The 16,226-nt window shown below is 43.9% G+C and overlaps 1 protein-coding gene across 2 annotated transcripts in view; it reads left to right on the forward strand.

Moving 5' to 3' along the window:
* Positions 1-16,226, forward strand: part of SASS6 (SAS-6 centriolar assembly protein) — a 222,966-nt gene that overhangs the window by 185,480 nt on the left and 21,260 nt on the right. The window contains exons 13-15 of one of the 2 annotated variants that reach the window (XM_086954522.1): positions 335-468; positions 4,005-4,154; positions 4,883-4,980. In XM_086954522.1, the coding sequence (XP_086810648.1) occupies positions 335-468; positions 4,005-4,154; positions 4,883-4,980 (382 nt within the window). The remainder of the gene's footprint in view (positions 1-334; positions 469-4,004; positions 4,155-4,882; positions 4,981-16,226) is intronic. The other variant, XM_086954533.1, reaches the window with a different exon arrangement.

The following is a 16,226-nucleotide window of genomic DNA, read 5'->3' on the forward strand; positions in this document are numbered from 1 at the left end:
ATTGGTGTGCCTCACCAGGGGATGTTCTTGCGGGGCTCCGCATACACGACAATATTGATACATGAAACTTTGTCTCATCTAGTAATTGTAAACCTAGTTAGGTGGGTGCTTTTCTTATTTTCTATAAAAAGCTGCCCACCATTAAACGGAAAATAATACTTTCGTTCATTGTGATTTCCGATTTGATTCGTGGCGTTATTTAAAAAAAAAAAAAAAAATCTGAACCCAAAGTCCCACTATAGTTGTATGTACATCTTTTTCAGACATCCTTACTTTGATATTACAAATGAATGTCATTTTTCTTTTCTGAATTTGTATTAATATTTCTTTGCAGTTATTACATGGCTAAATAGGCAACTGAATGAGAATCAGTGTGCAAAAAAGCAAGAAGCACTTGGCACAATGGCCAATCCTCCAGCATACCCCAACAGTGGTACTTTCAGAACAAGCCTTTCACCCAACCATGTGGTAGGATACGAAAATGCATGATATCTTAACATTTACTATTAACACCTATGCATGCAAGCGTATTACGTAGTTAAACCGAATGTACCATCTTCAATTTTACCTGTTTCAAACTGAAAGAAAGGGAATGTAGTTATTGCAGTTGCTCTTGAAATTGAAAAACTGTACACAATGAAAGAGATTTCTGAACTAGAATGAATGTTACACTGTGGCATGCTTTTTGAGACAATGGCTTGTGGAAAGAAATATTCATTTTGTCTTGCATCGTTGATCATTTTGTTTGTTATTTCTGTAGCTAGTAATTCAAGAGGAGTGTGGATATTTGCTAATGACCATCAAAGAGTTTCAGAATTTGTTCATTTACATATAACTTCATCACTATGAAGGCAGCATATTGTTCACATGGTACATATAGGGGTGTACACATCATTTAAACTCTAGTCATTTCTTTTGGTAAGGATTTATCCATTCCCTTTTTTGTTTCTGGCATAATGAGGAACCTAGGTCTTTCTTTTGTATCTAATAAAAATGGGTTATACTATCAGGAGCATTGGGGCAGGAACGTCTCCTTGGTAAATCGGTATCCTGACCTATGTCGGCCTACCTGTCATGTTAAGAGAGCAGGTGCACTGCGGCTTAGGCCTATCCATGATGCAGAGATCCAGTACCACCTGCCCTCTATGTTGAATTGGGGCTATTGCCCATGTCCTAGGTTGTTGACATAAAGTGGTGGTGACAGTTCATAGATTGTTGTGGATTAATTATCCTGCAATGGTCATTTTTCAGTTCCGGGGAGGGGGGGGGGTGCGGCCTACTGGCCCCACTAATGTAAAGGAGCTCCTTAAATGTAACACCCAGATCTTTGTGCTGTCATTTTCAATTCATGTTGAATGCATGCATATGTTTGGTGTAGAGGGTTAAATAAAACTCCATGTGATGGTGAGAGCCTGATAGCTGGGATCCATGCTGGATTTTCCCAAGTTTATTATGGCACAAGATGGAAAATGAGATATAGTTCTACAGACCGTGAAAGTCTATTGTCTGCATTCCTAAATCTAAAGAGAGGAGACTGAAGTGAGGTAGAGTGAAGGCAGAGCTAATTGTAGAAAACCTACAAGTTTTATGAGGACCTTTGGTGGTTAATCCTCCTGAGCACTACAGTTTGGTGGACTGCGGGAACTGGATGTGTCTGCACATTCTGATATAAAGGGTGAGGACGTTTCCAGGCAGAGCCTGCCCTTTTTGTTTCCCTGATTGCTCTTCGAGTAGGTTGAAAACCGCCAGGTGTAATCGTTTCACCTTATTGCCCCCATATTTTCATATTCTTCTGCTTTGGGCCAACATCACCTACTGTGAAAGCCCTCAACTTGCACAAAAGTTGTGTGCACAGCAGTCAGAAAATGGTTTTTGAAAGGGACCTGCCTCAAACCAATTTCAGGGCTTTAGATCTGTTTAGAAAATGAGTCTAAACATTGGACCCAACTCACCCCGCTTCCAGTTCCAATTTCTTCTTGACCAAGGAAGGAAGTGCTCTGCAGAGTACTTTAAGGGCTGCTGTGAGATGAGGGCTAGTGTATGCATTACAGCCAGTCTGAATAACTTGCCTATGAAGCTTTTGGTCTGCCTAAAGCCTTGAAGCCTGCAGCCCGCTTTGACAAGAGAAGGAGAGTGCCAGGTTCTGACTGAGGCAAGACTGTTCAGGAGTAAAAGCCCACTTAGTTCCTGTAGTTTGGAGCGCCAAAATCAGCTGAGTGCCCCCGACCCAAGTTGTGAGGTGTCAACTGGGCTTCCCGCATAGTAGATGTAATGAATTTCTCAAAGTGACGCCCCTGCGGCATGATTGGAGGGGCTTGTACAGCTGCTGATTCGATGTGTGGTGCACCATTGCCACGATCTACGTCACTGCTATAGCAAAGGACCTGCTCCACAGCCTTGGAGGTATGCTCACTTACAATGCCTTGCTGTATGGCACCTCACTGCCAGATCAACGTTGCTGCTGTACTGGGGGTCTTGTTCAACATGCCAGAGGTAACCGCTGCTGAAAAACAGCAACCACCAACCAGGCCTGCTGCACTGTTAGTTTCCAGCAGCCTGAGTGAGGAGCTAGACCAACATCTGTGTCCCGTGCCGCAGACTATGATGCTGACAGTGCAATCTCGTCAAGCGCAACAGCCCACGTCACTGCAAGCTCTGTGTCCCCACTGAACAGGTAACTGAAGGTCTGAGATTAAAAGACTAAGAGACTTTGTCTTGATCACACAAAGTAAACCTGCCATTAGGAAGTTAACATTTGCCAGTGCACACTCTTGTGCTCAAGAACTGAATGGACGACCGACTGCTTACCTGTTATGGTGGTCGCTTAGTGAACCTGTGCCTGTGTCTAATAATGGAAGATGTCCCTTTATCTCTGCTAAGTCAAGGAAGATATATGGGGCACTCTAAAAGCTGGGGTAGGCCACCATAGATGGCTTAGTGTTTGACTAACGCCCATGGGTGGGTTTGTAAAAACATTTAGCTGAACCACCATGTGTAATAGTCCTTTATTTTTACTTCGACAAACACTGGGTTAAATTGTAAATTATTTTGTCTGTAGTTTGGCGGTTTGATTTTCTGAGAAGCCTTTGACTGCTCACCCTCTCTAGCCTCAGAGTTCAGTGTGGAAAGTTGTACTTGGCCCTGATTGCAGAGCTACAGCAGGACAGATCCCAGAGGCAAACCAACTCAACCACCACAGTCCAGAAATCTCTATCTGTCTGGAGGCCACTCCATTAATGGGTGTGACAAGATTCAAACAAATAAATCGGTACCTGGCAACACTGTATGGGTTGCTTTGAATACACATACTTGATGGTCCTACGAACAAACCGTAGGTACTTTGCCACCTCTTGTGGACCTGTGAGCAAACGATTTAATAGGATCTGATACAGCTTTTGGAATTAGGTTGCCAAACCTCTTTCTTCTTATTGTGGTCAGTGAAAAATATTATGTCTTTAAGCCATAATTCATGGCTGTGCAGTGATTTCACGATTTTTAAAGTATGATGTAAGATCAAAAACAAGCCTAAACTGAAGAGCTGGTTAAAAGAAACTGTTTAACAAAAGGAATATTGATTTTAATGACCGGTTATCTACCTTGAATTAAATTGCATGTTCAATTAAAAATTACTGTATATCATTAAAATAGTATTTTGTACCTTATTTCCACTATAGTTATCTCCTGTTGGTGTTAGGTGAAAAAAGTTCAAAATATATAATTCCATTTTATGCAGTTTCTTTCAGTATATTTTACAGATGAAAATGCTGCTTTCAGTTTTGCTTCTCTTAAGTTCTTGGCTCAATAAACATTTAGGCTTTATAGGTTATTCTTCTTTGTTATCTTTAAAGATGTGTATTTTTCAATGCCATTACAGTTTGAGTCCACTTTTGTTAAAATAATTCTTCTAAGCATTTATGTATGGGTTTAAAAAGGTTGAGAAGCAATTACAGTCCTTGTGGTGTTTCTTTATTGATCCCAACTTTGCCCATTTTTTTTTTGTGAAGCCTGAAAATAGGCAATATATCACCAACTCAGGACCCAACTATCCTGCCTCCTCTGCAGTCCCCTTCAAAAACTCCTTCCCGCAATCGTTTTCAACCAACATGGCCAGTCAACACTCAGCGTATGCACATGCTACAGGCTCTGGACCAAAGGCAGGCTTTTTATTTTACTGCACTTGATTCTTTATAAAAAGTTATTTTGTTTTCTGACTAACTCTGTAATGTATAAATTTACTGGACCACTTGTGTGTACATTGCATGTTTAAATTATAATAAATTTCAGCCATCATATGCGTAATGTAAATGTAAACAAAGGAAAGCAAAAAATCCTCTTTGAGTCTGAATTTTGATTGTTTTGAAAATAGCCATAAGTTGTCATGACTTTACAAAAATGGGACTCGTTTTTTTTTTTAAGATAAGTGCATTTGCTGATGGAAAATATATTTAAACATTTGTATTTTTGGGAATATGTACTCCTTCTTTAAATTAAACTTTTAACGTTCCCTTGAAGAAATCCACAAAATATGAATTTAAGCTGCTAACGTTTAGAGTATGGTATTTTTGCCAGACTGTATATCAAATAAAGAGAATTAAAACTATTGTTATAAACTGATTTCTATAAAAGACTGATTTTAATTTGTCACTTAATTTCCATAACAATACCCTTTTCCTTAACCGCACAAATGTACTCTCAGGGTTGAGCAATTAGAAATTAAACTTTATGTATAGAGAGATGTCACTGGCCTAGAAATGCTAAATTCAAGCACTTCTTTAACTTTATATATCCTAGAATCTAGGTTAATGAAAGTAGTATGAATGCTGTTGAATTAGCTTATTTTAAAGATTGGTACTAATGCATGTTTTGTTCACTCTTTGCACAGGTTCAATTAAATATGCCTTTTCCAAGACCAAATGCATTTTCGCCTGAAATTCAGGCAGGAGTTAGTGCTGCAACAACCCGTACAACAAATAAAGAAAAGTGAGTGGCTCATTTTGTTTTTAAAGTTAATCAGTTTGCATATGGTTCTGTTGCTCCCTGGAGAAATCAAAAGGGGTATGTCTAATCACTTACGATACTGCTGTTGGCAACGCCTGTTGCTTTAGAATGGATCAGTGAAGTGATTACTTTACAGAGGCAACATTCGGCTATCTTGGAGAGGACCACTGTTGTGTTTTCCTTCACGGAATTCCCTTTTAATTTCTGATGAAAATGAATCAACTGCATATCATTGACCTACTTTCTTTTCTGTATCACTTTATAGGGAGGCAGTACATTCATCGGATCCTAGACCTTTGCCTAACTTGACATTTTTTATGGCATCCATTACCTAGATTTCATTCTATGTCTATCTGTATTTAGAGCCAACTAAATATGTCTATCTTTTCTTCATTTCCCTTTCTTTCTGTTACATATAGCAAACACATCTGTTGTATCTATAGCACAGGTTGTTGTCTTCTCTCTGCCTTTTTAATGAGTTTTTAGTTTTGTGTTTCTTAGCTTAAAGGCAACTTACCAATATCCTTTCCGTTTCGCTGCATGCATGTAAGACGTTTACAGTGTTCTGTAGGAGTCCGTGGCCTGCTAGGTAAAAATTTTGATGTATTCATGTTTGGACAGTTTCAGTACATCTAACTATTTTGCAGTGGAATATCTTAAGTAAATCTTTATAGATATTTGTTTCTGCTTTGCAGCTGAGTTAGGTTTTGTATTTCCAGTCTTTTTATTGTTTTTGTAGTCTGTTGGGGACTCCTAAAAATTAGATTAATGGTGGATGTTTCTTCTACCAGATTCCTCACCTCTTGAATATCCCAGGTGCCAGACTGGATCTCGAAACTTCTGAACTAAATAGCCTGCGCTGGTAGGTGGCGCTGGCTCTTTTACGATGCAGAAAGCGAGGCTTTGGTGGCGTTAAGCAAGCCAAATTCCACCCACCTGGGTGCCATGACGCCAAATTATTTTTCCACACTACTTGGCGTGGATCTGGGGCTTTCTTCTATCCGGTCTTCTCCTAAGAGATGTTCTCATTTGACAAAAAGTGTATTTTTGTGCAGCGTAGTAGGGATGTTGCCCCATCAAAATTTTCATTGGTCATGCCCTGTCAGCCTGTGGCAGACACATCAATTACAGATCCACATGAGGACTGTCTAGTGTTTGGGTTTCAGGCATGATTCCAGAATCTGCAACTGATGTTGCAGCATGCTTCCAAATGCCATCAAGGAATGCAAGGCCAAGTTGTTCATGACCCCTTGTGCTCAACAGATTCTGGTCAATCGCGTTATCTGTTTCCATCTAACTCCTGGTAGAATTCCAATTATCAGGCGTTCCAAAATCCAGCGGACTAAACGCTTTATCAGACATTGATATAGACTATCCTCCAGGTCCGGTCTCTGTAATTTTGTCTCTGTTCCATTCAGTGCGTAAGAAGGCGGCTGCATAACTTGACCTACCTCTTCCATCTGTGGGACTAAAGCCCAAAGTTTTGACAGCTATTCTGAAATTATCCACATCAGCGTAACTGCTCCTACCTTTTGACGACAGCCCGATCTGTGCCTGCTGTGAAAAGATCTATGCTAAGAACATACAGACAAACACCAGGGGATCATCCATCTTGGGACAGCTTGTAGTACAGGCCTCTTCGTGTGTCAAACAGAACCTGAAAAGCTACCCAACCCACCTGCCTGACAGAGAATCAAACATATTTGAAGGACTTGGAAAATAGGCCTTACATTACTTAGTTTAGCATTTCGTTCTCTGTGCCCCAAGCCTCCTGGGACAATACACACACGCCTTAATGTACATGGTAGCAATTGTAGTGCCCAATCTCCAGGTAATCTAAATGATAATTTCAGCACTTTTGTCTGTTATGGCCAGGATGCATGAAGACCCCTCGTGAGAGCTGGTTTGGATATTTTGAGTCCGTGGTCAGGGATATAGTTCATCTGTCTCCCTATGCAGACCTGCCTGGTTGAGAGCTCCAGATTTTTCTTAACAAGTCCAAGCCACAGTACTGGACATGCTATTCGATAGAGATTGTCTCTTTGGATACAAAGTGGGCACAGCACTTTAATGACTTAAAGCAGAAAGAGCCACAGCCTGTTAGGCCTTCAGTCACACTAGAGAGACTATAGACAGTTCATTAAATTCTTTGAGATTTTAAAAGGCCTCCTATTTTAGCAGCGTCAGATTGACCTCTGACAACAGCACCGCCTTGTCAGAGATCACCAAAGGAAGGACACCGGCATTTTCAGCAGCTCTCCTCACCTTCTGGACATCCTGGGAACACTGTTTAGCATGCCTCTAAAGAAGCATGTGCACCCCATTAGAGGCCAGGTTTCCTCTTTTCTGCAGGCTTGGAGAGGTGGGACTTCAGCTGCCCTGCCGTCCTGAATTTCTCTTTTTAGTACAGAATTTATCCCAATGGCCCCAAAATGGCCCTTGGACTTGGTTTATTCTGTATCTACTTTACCCACTAGCATGGGTAAACGCAAATTAAATTTGGCCTCGTGGGCTGGCGTACTTCCGTGTAATGGCAAAAATATAATGACGCTCCTCACTTTAGCAGTGGGGTCTATCATGGAAATTAGTGCTGCTGAGGTGAAACTTGGCCTTGGCCCCCAGGCAGTTGGTCACCATGAGTGAGTGACTGGTATTCGTTATGATGCTGTGGATCCGGCCACCCCGATTGTATCAACATGCCTTCAAACAGGTCTCCCTCAATCTAACTGTAGGCCGGACCTACCTATTTCAGGTTCCCACCACTTTTCAAGCGCAAATGATGGGCAGCCCTCCTTAAATGAATTTGTCAGCTCTTATGGCTGCTGTTAAGAAGAAACGCCTTGCCAGGGGTTCTTTGCCTCAGTCAATCAACCTCCCCCCTCTGTCCTCCCAGCTTGTCATCATCTGAGAATCATTGTATTGCGTTTGTTGAAAGGCTTATGGAAAGACATACAGAAAATGTGTCAGCCGACCTTGAAACTTTGGTTGTTTCCACTGTCCTTCCCTGTTAAGTCAGACGTTCCATAATTGAGGACGCGAGGGGTGGGGTCGTGATCTTTTAAAGCCTCCTTGGCTAATCAATCTATTAGAAGAGATCCCCCAGTTTTAGTTTACGTGGAACAGAATTTTAATTCCGCTATTGCTCGAGATAGGGCCTTGCCTAGAGCTACTTCTCCCCAGTGGAGGGCTCTGTGCCATCCTGACCCCATCCTTGAACCAGTGCGTCAGTCGGGAAGCTCGAATGATGTGAGGTCTATTACCACAAATTCCATCTAGGTTTTTTTTTATATTTTTTTTTACTACAGGCCTTGGATTCTTATCTTTGCCCGTCCCCATAATTGGTGCTGCATCTAGTGAGGCATACAGTAAAGATCTATTTTCTTCTTAGTCCTCTAATTGCCTCGTAATTTAGGCTTATCTCCTGCTGCTACGTCTTATGTTATTATTCTGGCCAATGTCCCCTTATTGGCTCCTAACAGTGGAAGGCTATATGTGTTTGAAGAATAAGGTGGTTCATTGGATTAACAAGGATTTGGGTATGACCAATAGTTGTTCAAGTCCATTTTAATGGCTAGGAGAGTTCTATGAATTCAGTTCAATTCATGGCACAGAGGGACTGAAACGCTGGCTGAGCGGCAGAGCATCTAGGTAAGCTAGGCACAGTTAGGTCCTCAATTTAAAACCTTTCATGGTGATATTGTGGTAGTGAATTTTGATAATCCCCACACCGTAGGTTTTCTGTTGTCACAGTTTCCAGATGGACCTGGGCAACGTGCTGAAATTAGTCTTTTTCCCTTAGGTTATTTTTATAAACTTGCCCCTCTCTTGTCCTCTTTATTCTGCGCCTAATTTGGTTTGGGTTGCTTCTTTTGCTCCTTCAAACATAAGCTCTAGGCCAGCCCAAGAGAGTAGCTTACCCACTTCTAACAGATCTACCCCCATGAGAACCTTGTCTGAAATTTACATCCACCTCATTCCCCCCGAGACCATGCATGCTTGACTGATTCCCCGAATAGTATTCCTCTTTTGAGTTGGATTGTTGCAGGGCTTATAAACATAAGGGGTCATAAGGATTTTTTACTTTGCTACATAGATTCAAACTAATTTGTCTACAGGAACCATGGGATACCGATACCAATTTTTATCTGGATGGTTGTATTTCGTACTTTGTTCCTGCTACTCCTTCATCTCATGGGAGGGCCAGAGTGGGGCCTTTTTAGTCTGGTGTGTTTGTCTTTAGGTTTTTGCATAGTGTTAGCTACCAGCTCCCCAAATCTAGCCTCTTTTGTTGACAGTTCCTGTTCGTCCTTGTATATTGTTAGTTAATTTCTATAATGCGTTTGCATAGGCAGGTAGTCCAAGTCAAGGGCATGTTTTGAAAAGCTTTCAGGATAGCTTACCCAAATCCATGTTGGGTAATAACTTTATTACCTTAGATTGTAATTTTAATCTGCTTCCTTTTACTAGAGGGTGCTTGTCGCAACATTCTACAATGAGTGACTCTCTCTCTGAGGTCTTACATTTTTTGCATCTGTCCGAGGGTAATTTTATGAACCTGTTATTGGGGGAGTATAATTTAGTTTCCATTTTTACTGCTACGACTGAGACTCTATCTGATGTGGTTGTTGCCGCTTTTATTGGGAGAGGTGCTGCTAGTGTTATTGATTCCAGCTCTCATTTATTCATCTAGGGTCCATTTTATGTTACATTTTGAGGTGGCCTGGTGTCCACTGAGTGTTCACAGTCCTCTTATGGCCTTTTGCAGCTGAGACTGGTAATGTTTCTCCTAAGTGCTGTATCATGTATACTGCCGTTTTCCTTCTAAAACGCTGTCACTCCAAGATGAGTTCTGTTTGAATTGTGATTCTTTTGTTTTGGTTATTTTGTATTTAATATTATTGCATACAATAGATAATTAATTCTCTTGACTTCTAAATCTATTTCCAGGGTCACTAAGCCCCTTAAATGGTTTGACGCAAACTGTTCTAAGATCGTCTTTTAATGGATGCTTTGAGGTCTGTTCCTAGGGATCTGCAAAATGGTACTTTGTCGGTTTTCGTATAGTAGAATATTAAAGGAGCGTAAACAATCTTTGCTAAAGGTGGCTAGGGAGGAATTGCTTCTTGCTAGTAAACACTGTGATAACTCTTTGTTTTGGGAGATTATTAATCTACCTGTTTTGAAGCCTACCTTCGACCCTGTTTAACTTTGTACTATCTCACCTGAGCTCTGGGTCAAACATTTTGAGCATATTTATGGTGGGCCTGATTTTACTTCTAAATCTTGTAATTTTTCTCAGTTTACTGTTCCTATTGTTCCTCTTACCTTCTTGCATGAAGAGGTTTGCAAGCCCATTCAGGCACTTTCCTTTAATTAGACTCCTGGTCCTGACAGAGACCCCTGTCCTGACAAAGACCCCATAGATGTTCTTAAATCAAACTTAGCACTCTTTATCTCAATGTGGTTGCTAAACACTATATTCCTAAATCCTGGTCCTATTCAGTGATGTCCCTGTTTTTAAAAAGGGTAGCCAGGCCTACCCTAAATGCCTTCGCCCAATTTCTTTGATTTGCTGTGTGGTGAAGGTCTTTGGTCAAGTAGTCTTGAACAGATTAGTTAATTGGGCTCTTGAAAGTCCTGTTCTATCGGGCATTCAGTATGGGTTTCGACCCGGTTTATGGACTGATTTGATTATTCATAAATATACAGTGACCAAACAAGGGGCTCTTCACATGGCATTCATGGACTTGAGCTCTGCTTTTGACAATGTTAATATAGACAAACTATGAGATATTATATTGCTTCTTGAGGTGGAATTGAATGTAGTTTCTCTTTTGCGTGACCTTTGCTTTAATATGTCTGCTGCTGTTCATTTTGGGTCTCAGGAGGAATGCACTGTTCACTTTAATCTGAAGCGGCGGGGATTCAACAAGGCTGCTTATTGGCTCCATTTCTTTTTACCCTCAAATTTAATAACCTTTAGAAGGTGTTAATTGAGGGGGGGCTACAGACATGCCTCGTATTGGCAATAGTTCTGTTCCAGTGCTGCTTTATGCAGGCGACGCGTTCCTCATTTCTAGACCTGCTTTGGGGTTGGATTGTCTCCTTAACTTTTGTAATTTTTATGGGCAGTCTTGATTTAAGGACCAACTTTTCCAATTCTCTCGTTATGGTGATAGACCCTCAGTCTACAAAGTCCAGAACATTTAGGGTGCATAATAATATTATTAGTCTTGTTTAATGTTTTCTTACCTAGGTGTTCAAGTTACTTTTCCATGATGTAGTCCCTTTTGGAAATTCTGCAGTAAGTATTACTTTCACTAGGGGCATTACTTCTGTCTTTGCAAATAGGCTGGGGCACAAATCAATTAAGATTCTGCTTGATATTTATAGTGCTTAGCGTGTCCCAGTGGCTGCCTATGAAAGTGACATATAGGGTTATGTAGATACTTTGGCTCTCTTAGCAATTGAGATAACATTTCTAAGAATACTATTATGACTTCTCCACAGTACTTCCTCTTTCATTGTTCACGAGGAACCTTTTTTGGTGTTTCTAGGGAATAGCCTACAGATATGACCGCTTCTTTAGCTATGGTCTTAACAAATTGCTTGGGTCTGGATCTAGTAGCTAATATCTCATGGTTAAACCACATCAAAGCTAGTTTTAGTAAACTTGGCCATCCTGAAATGTTTAGTACTTTGGACTTAATTGCCCAAAGGGCTATTGCCTGGGCCAAAGTAGCTTTTAAGGCTTTGAGAGATATAGCATTGCTCTGTACCAAACGTGTAGTGAAAACTTAAGTCCCGTTGCCAGCTACAGTTTTTATAGAGCCTTATTTACCTTTCAATATGCTGAACCACCATTGTTTCTATTGACTTGTTTTAGATTGAATCTTAGTCACCATTTGTTGACCATCCCTCGTGGTAGTTCACTTCTGTTTTTATTCCATGTCGATGTGATGGCATTTCCCTTCCGGGCACTTTGCACTTTACAATGTTTTGTTCTTTTTATAAAAAGCTTTGCAAATCTTTTATACTTCCATTGTTTGCTGGAACCCATTTGGGACAAGTTCATCCGGCTTTGTTCTACCCCATGTTAGTATCTGATTCGAAGATCTGTTTTTATGTGACTAACTTTTTATCTGCCGCAGTCCATTTACGGAAAAAAAATATTGCTTGTATGAAATTCTATGTTTTATTGTTTGTTTGTTTTTAAACACATTTTTATTGACAGATTACATACATGGCGCAGCACCCCGTTTTCCGGAGATAACTACAAGTCAGATATACAGCATCAAATGATTGGGAATCTATACATCATTTTGAGTCAAAGAATAGCAGCAAACTTAACAACTCTACACCCCGCCCCCAATCCCTCCAACCCCCCCCCTTCCTACATACACACCTCCTATCTCTGCCCCTTTATACCACTTCCAAATCAACCTCCCGTTCCACCGGAGGCTCCAGCCACAGGCTCCGATAGTCCGCCCATCGCCTCCATATCCTATAATGTTTTCTTGGGCAGCCTCAGGCGACAAAGGTTGGCAGTTCCAGCCCCATACAAAAGTCTAGCCCTTTCTTCCACACCAAAACGGAGGGAGCCCGGGGATCTTTCCATGCTTTGGCTACATCACGTTTGGCCAAGGTTGGACCTAGTAATAGTAAGTGCCTTTCATATATGTTCCCCCCACCCACTCCAACACATGTAGTAAACCTAACTGCGGTGTGGGAGGGAGTTCCCACCCTAGGATCTCGGACATACAATCCCACACCCCATTCCAGAACCTAGCCAATGAACTACAATTCCATACCGTGTGGATCAACGTCCCCACCTCCTGGCCACACCGGAGACAGTCTGGGGATGCTATCAGACCTGCCCGCCACAACCTCTCTCTCATAAAGTAGACCCTATTCAGATATTTGAATTGAATGAGCCGCAGGCGCATCGCTATGGCTGCATCTCTAGGGGCCGCCAGCGCCTCCCGCCAGTCTTCTTCCTCCAATGCCCCCACATCTCGTTCCCAAGACTCCCGAAGTTTCAGCAGTGTGGTGGAGCAATGTGTAACTAATGTCTGATATATGCGAGATATCTTTTTATCCCCCAGGTCACCCATAAATATCTTGGCATCCAATGGACTAAATTCTGGGAGGGAGTCAAGACCCTCCAGTCTCGGTGTAATGGCATGACTGAATTGCAGATACTTAAAAAATTGGGACCTGGGCATGCCATATTCCTCGCGCATATCCTGGAAGGATTTAAGCGTCGGTTCCGACATCACATTTCCTAGTGTTGATATGCCAATATCATCCCAGCCCCTGAAACCCTGGAGAGAAGCCAGTGCCGGCAGACGTCCATTATGCCACAAGGGTGTCTCCTCAGTCAACGTGCCCCACCATCCCATACGACGTAGAGCCTGCCTCCAGATCCGAAACACTACCTGGGTGGCCGGCGGCAGCTGCCTCCGCAGCTGCACCAAGTGCAAAACTGTATGTAGAGTGTTAGAACCCATAAGATGTCGTTCCAAGGCGTATGTCGGGTCCCTCCTATCCCCATACCACCATTCGTTCAGGACCAGGAGATGGGAGGCTTGGTAATAAGAAAGGATATTGGAGGTCGCCAAACCACCACAGTATGTCGTCAGGAAACAAGCTCGCAGCGCAACCCGCACCGCGCCTCCTGCCCAAAGAAACTGCCCCAGCGCCGAGTCAACTTGTCGAAACCACTGGGGGGAAATCGGGTATGGGTGGTTCTGTAATTGATAGAGCAATCGTGGAAGGGCCACCATTTTAAAGATAGCCGATCTGCCATAAATAGTGAGGGGCATTCGGGGCCACGTCTTCATCTCGGTCCGGACCCGATCCCAAACAGGCACCAGGTTTCGCTCCCAGGAGACCGTAGGAACCTCGGATTTGAACACTCTCAAATACTTAATACCCCCTACCGCTACCTGTAATGTGGATGCCCAGTCCCCAACCCCAGAACGCTCCCCCAACACCCAAAGGGTCAACTTGCGAGGGTTCATATATAACCCGCAGGTTTCGTCAAATATCCGCATAATCTCCAGTAAACGGGGCCCGACCTACTGAGATTTGTAAGAAAAAACAGGACATAGTCAGCGTATAAGGCAATTCTATCCGATGGGCCAAGCTACCATTCGAAACCACTCAGCTGAATATCTATGCGCACCCCATCGGCTCCATAGCAAGGGTGCACAGGTACGGCGAGAGGGGGCAGCCCTGCCTAGTGCCACGCCCAATGGAAATTTTAGAGGATATGGCCCCTGCCACCCGAACTGAGGCCGCCAAGTCCGTATATAACAGTCGCAAATACGACAGGAAGTGGGGCCCTAATTAAGCCGAGGCAGAACGCGAACAGGTAGACCCAACTCAAGGAATCAAAGGCCCTGTCCATATCTGCTAGGAGAAGTGCAGCTTGCTCCCCAGTATATCGAACTGCCGCCACTGCCACATGGGCCCTGCGAATATTGTGTCGAGTCGCCCTGTGGGGCATGAACCCGGCCTGATCCGGGGGGACCAGCCCCGCTATGTGCGGTAGGAGACGGTAAGCCAACGCCTTGGCCAAAATCTTAGCCTCCACGTTCAGGAGAGATATGGGCTGATATGACGCATGTTGATCCGGGGGACTGCCCGGCTTGTGGAATACCACCACCTCAGCGTGCTTCCAATCCGCGGGGAGGCTACCTCGTTCCCTGGCCTCTTCCAATGCCACTCTATAATGCGCACCATGCTGCAGGCGGTATTTCTTGTAAAACTCACTCGGGAACCCATTGGGTCCCTGGGCCTTCCCGGTATTAAGCTCCCCCAGGGCTGCCCCCAACTCTTCCTCCAGTCAACGGGAGCTCGAGGCGCTCTCGCACCTCATCTGACACCACTTGCGGTGGTAAATCTGCGATAAATTTGTCTACCATGTTTGCCGGGAGGTACTCTTTCGGGGTATATTGGTCTGCGTAATATGTCGCGAGGCTTTCAGCCAGCTCCCTCGGGTCTGTGATCGGGCCCCCAGCCTCATTGAGGATCCCCGGCAGCGCCTGTACTTGGAACGTGCTTTGGCACAGCCGATGTAACATGGTTCCGATTTATCCCCCCACTGATATATCCTGCTGCCTGTCGCCAGCCACACCTGACGCGCCTCATCTAGTAGCAAGGACACATAGGATTGCTGTGCCAAGAGGAGTTGCCCCACCACCTGACTCTCTCCGTCTACACTACAGCGACGCTCCATGGCCTCAATGTCTGCTGCTGCCCGTATTAAGTCTGCTTTACGCTGCCTGCGTGCCGCCGCACACCAAGCGATGTCCACTCCCCGAAGCGGGGGATTCATGGCCTCCCACACCGTCCCAGCATCCATGGCCGATCCAACATTCTCCACCAAGAAGTGCTCTATGGCTTCCCCCATATGTTTCTGATACTCCGCACTTTGAAGGTGCCATGTAGAGAGGCACCATCTAAATGGTTGCCGCCCTCTATCCAAAGTAAGTTCTATGGTAACTGGGGAATGATCCAAAAGCCCGCGTACCAGTATATTCGCCGACTCCACCCTGCCAATGACTGCTCGAGGAATAAATATATAGTCTATTCTAGAGAAGGATTTGTGGACCGCTGATAAGTATGTGTATTCCCGCCTATGTGCATGTAAGTATCGCCACGTGTCCACCCAGTCCGAACCCAGAACCATATCCCCCAATTTAGTGGATGTTTCTGCCGCCCACCCGCCCCCGGGCCGATATCTATCCACAAGTCCATCCATGATATCATTTAAGTTCCGCCCCCCCCCGCCACCCCCCACCACCATCTCCGCTAGTGCCTCAGGGCTATCAGCCCATACTGCAAATAATTTCTCTACCAGTGACCACTGCAGAGGAGGCGGGGTGTACACCCTTCCCAGTCCGAGATTCCTCTCCAGCCATACCTTTGACAAATGTGTATCTGCCCTGCCGATCCACCCATTGAGCGGAGTGAACATAGGCCAGCCTACGATGCACTAGTATGGCCACCCCCCGGGAGCCTCTGGCAAAGCCTGCATGATAAACCTGCTGGTAGCCAAAACGCTGTGAGCAGAGTGTTATTGCTGAGTAAGTGGGTTTCCTGTAGTAGCATGATATCAGCGCCCCCCCCTTTTCGCCTGCCGCAAAACTGCCCCCCTCTCAACCTTGTCCAACACTCCCCTCACATTCCAGCTAAGCACATGAAGGGAAGCTCTGGGATTT

This window comes from Lissotriton vulgaris, chromosome 1_1 (genome assembly GCF_964263255.1).
Source record: "Lissotriton vulgaris chromosome 1_1, aLisVul1.2, whole genome shotgun sequence".
Taxonomy (NCBI): domain Eukaryota; kingdom Metazoa; phylum Chordata; class Amphibia; order Caudata; family Salamandridae; genus Lissotriton; species Lissotriton vulgaris.